Source organism: Tupaia chinensis, unplaced genomic scaffold, assembly GCF_000334495.1.
Source record: "Tupaia chinensis unplaced genomic scaffold, TupChi_1.0 Scaffold000211_1, whole genome shotgun sequence".
Taxonomy (NCBI): domain Eukaryota; kingdom Metazoa; phylum Chordata; class Mammalia; order Scandentia; family Tupaiidae; genus Tupaia; species Tupaia belangeri.
The window spans coordinates 283,748-286,594 of record NW_006159686.1 but is presented as its reverse complement, the minus strand read 5'-3'; the positions used below and the strand labels follow the sequence as shown (position 1 = coordinate 286,594).

At 39.9% G+C, this 2,847-nt stretch overlaps 1 protein-coding gene across 1 annotated transcript in view; it reads right to left on the bottom strand.

Moving 5' to 3' along the window:
• Positions 1-598: 598 nt before the first annotated feature.
• ZNF605 (zinc finger protein 605) overlaps positions 599-2,847 on the bottom strand; it is a 20,955-nt gene continuing 18,706 nt past the window's right edge. The window contains 1 exon segment of the mRNA XM_027771388.1: positions 599-2,847. This exon segment is cut by the window's right edge and continues 180 nt beyond it. Within this exon segment, the coding sequence (XP_027627189.1) occupies positions 2,147-2,847 (701 nt within the window). The 3' untranslated portion in view covers positions 599-2,146.

The following is a 2,847-nucleotide window of genomic DNA, read 5'->3' as shown; positions in this document are numbered from 1 at the left end:
ACTAATTTCTTCTGTGCCTAATATGCTGTTAATTCCACCTATCGTGTAACATTTTTCCCCCTAGATGTCATGGTTTTCATCCCTAAAACTTCTATTCGGGACTTTAAAAATGTATTTTATGGGACCAGCAGATGGTATAATGGTTACATCACTGGACACCCACATAGTCGGCCCAGTTCAAGTTCCAGACCCAGTGGCTTAAAACTCACACCAGGCACATGTGCATGCATGCCAAAAATCCCAACAGGAGAATGGATTGCAGCATGACCATCCTCCCCGTCCCCTGGGGTGATTTTTCACTTCCTGTCTGTCTTTCTGGTGAGCACACACACCCTACAGCAAAAATCTCTCTCAAAAAAGAAAAATATGTATCTTATACTGAGTCAGCCAGTGATGTGGTAGTTAGGGTGGCTGGATCATACATGGCCAACTGTGCAGTTTGAGTCTCAGACCTGGTGGTTTCAATAACATGCCAGACACCTGTGCATGCAGGCCCAAAATCCTGAAAGGAGAATGGAGAAGGGACTGCAGTATAACTATCCCCCATGGGGGGTGCTTTCTTATGTTCTGTCTCTGGCAAAACACCCATGCCTCCTGGGAAAAATTAAGAGAAAGAAAATATGTATCTTATACTTCAGGCTTCATCAAATTTCTGATTTTCTCTACTTTATAATATGTAATTTAACATCACTGTCTTTTCTGGCCCATTTCTGTTGATTGTTTTTCTCCTGGCTATGAGTCATATTTTGCTGCTGTATATGTTAGATACATTTTTTTGGATACTAAAATTGTGGGTCCTGAGTAGTTTTTAACCTAGAGCTAATTAGCCTCAATACTAAAATAATATTCTACCTGATGCTGAGTGTGTTACAGGTTGTGTACACTCTGCTGGTAGGATGACAAACTATTCCCAGCTGTGAATGAACTCCAGGAATTGTTCAGAAAACTGCTTTACAATGCTTCTTTTCCAAGTCTCAGGAAGTTTACTTTCACACATGTGGAAATTAGTACTAATCCAAAGGGCTCAACTGATGCATATATTTTACTGCATCAGTTGAGGACTCCTTCAGATTTCTAGATTCCTATCTCTGCTAGCCTCTCTCTTCTCCAGTACTTTCCCCTGCAAATTCTAGCTACCCTGGCTTCCTCAATGCCAGCCTTGCCTCTTCAATTCAACATGGTCACATTTGTTTCCCTCCTGGAACTGTAATCTGGTAACTGCCATGAGGCAGTCATCAGTCGGCTAGGCAATCAGAGAGCACCTGTTTACATTCTGTTGGGATCAAAGTCTATGTGAGTCAGTTTCCTTTTTTAAAAAATGAATTACTTAATTCCATTTGTTATTACTATTTTTTAAAAATCTAATGAGAGAGACAGAGAGAGAGAAAGGGAAAGTGAGAAAGTTGCACTATAGTTGGCCACGTGGGAATCCAGCACCCCCAACCACCATGCCACCTGCCGGCCCCTTCTTGTCACTTTTCTAAAAACCATCATTTCATATATACTGTACAGTTTCTAGTTACTTAGGACGGGATAGTTTAATTCACCAAAGAGGAAAGCAGAAGTCTTCACACTTAAGTAAATGTACCTACCACCTAAAATTGACCAGTTTCTACAGTAATTTATATACAATGAACACCAACTTCTTCACAGGATTCTCAATAGGGTCACCTTATTAAATTCTTCAAATCAGTAGGACTTCTACAGTATGAAATCTCTAATAGCTAATATTTTGTATTTTCTTCCTGTAAGCATTTTTTTAGTTCACAGTGAGTAGTCCTTTCTCAAAGAACTCTTCCACTCATATGTTAAAACAATGTATTTTTACTCTGTTTGAGTCTCCTTAATATTGATATTTAATAAGCTGCGATTTTTAACTAAAAGCTCCTGCACTATCAAAATAGTATTTTCACCATGATGAGTCATCTAATGTGTAATGAGTTGTCTCAGAACAAAGCCTTTCTACATTGTCCACTTTTAAAAACTTCTCTCCTTTCTGAATTGTTAAGTGACTCCTGATTCCCCAGTTACAGCTGTTCAGTAGTCACTGCTTCAGCAGATCTCCTCTCCTTTGTGTGCCCTCAGAAGCGTTACAAGGTCTGGAGTCAGCCATGGACTTTCCACATTTACCGAACCTATATGGTTTCTATGTTACATGATTTCTTTGATGCATCAAAAGCTGTGACTTCCTATTGAAAGTGGTCCCACATTCATTGCATCCATAATATTTATCTTCTGTATGGATTCTTTGATGCCTCACTAGGTGCGATTTTCTAGTGAAAGACTTCCCACATTCACTACATTTATAGGGTCGCTCTCCTGTATGAATTCTCTGATGTACAATGAGCTGTGCCTTCTCAAAGAAAGCTTTGGCACAGTCACTGCATCTATAGGTTTTCTCTCCTGTATGATTTCTCTGATGTTTAGTGAGTTGCACTTTCTGAACAAATGCTTTTCCGCATTCACTACATTCATAGGGTTTCTCCCCTGTATGAATTCTCTGATGCCTAAGGAGCTGTGGCTTCCAGGCAAAAGCTTTTCTGCATTCAGTACATTCAAAGGGTTTCTCTCCAGTATGTGTTCTCTCATGATGAATAAGACTTGACTTTTCACTGAAAGTTTTCCTGCATTCACCGCATTCATAGGGTTTCTCGCCTGTATGTGTTCTCTGATGTGATATCAAGCTTGACTTCTGGGTGAAGGCTTTCCCACATTCACCGCAGTCATAAGGTTTCTCCCCAGTGTGTGTTCTCTGGTGTGTTAGGAGCTGTGACTTTCCAAAGAATGTTTTTCCACATTCAATACATCTGTAGGGTTTCTCTCCTAGATGAATTTTTTGATGTCTTA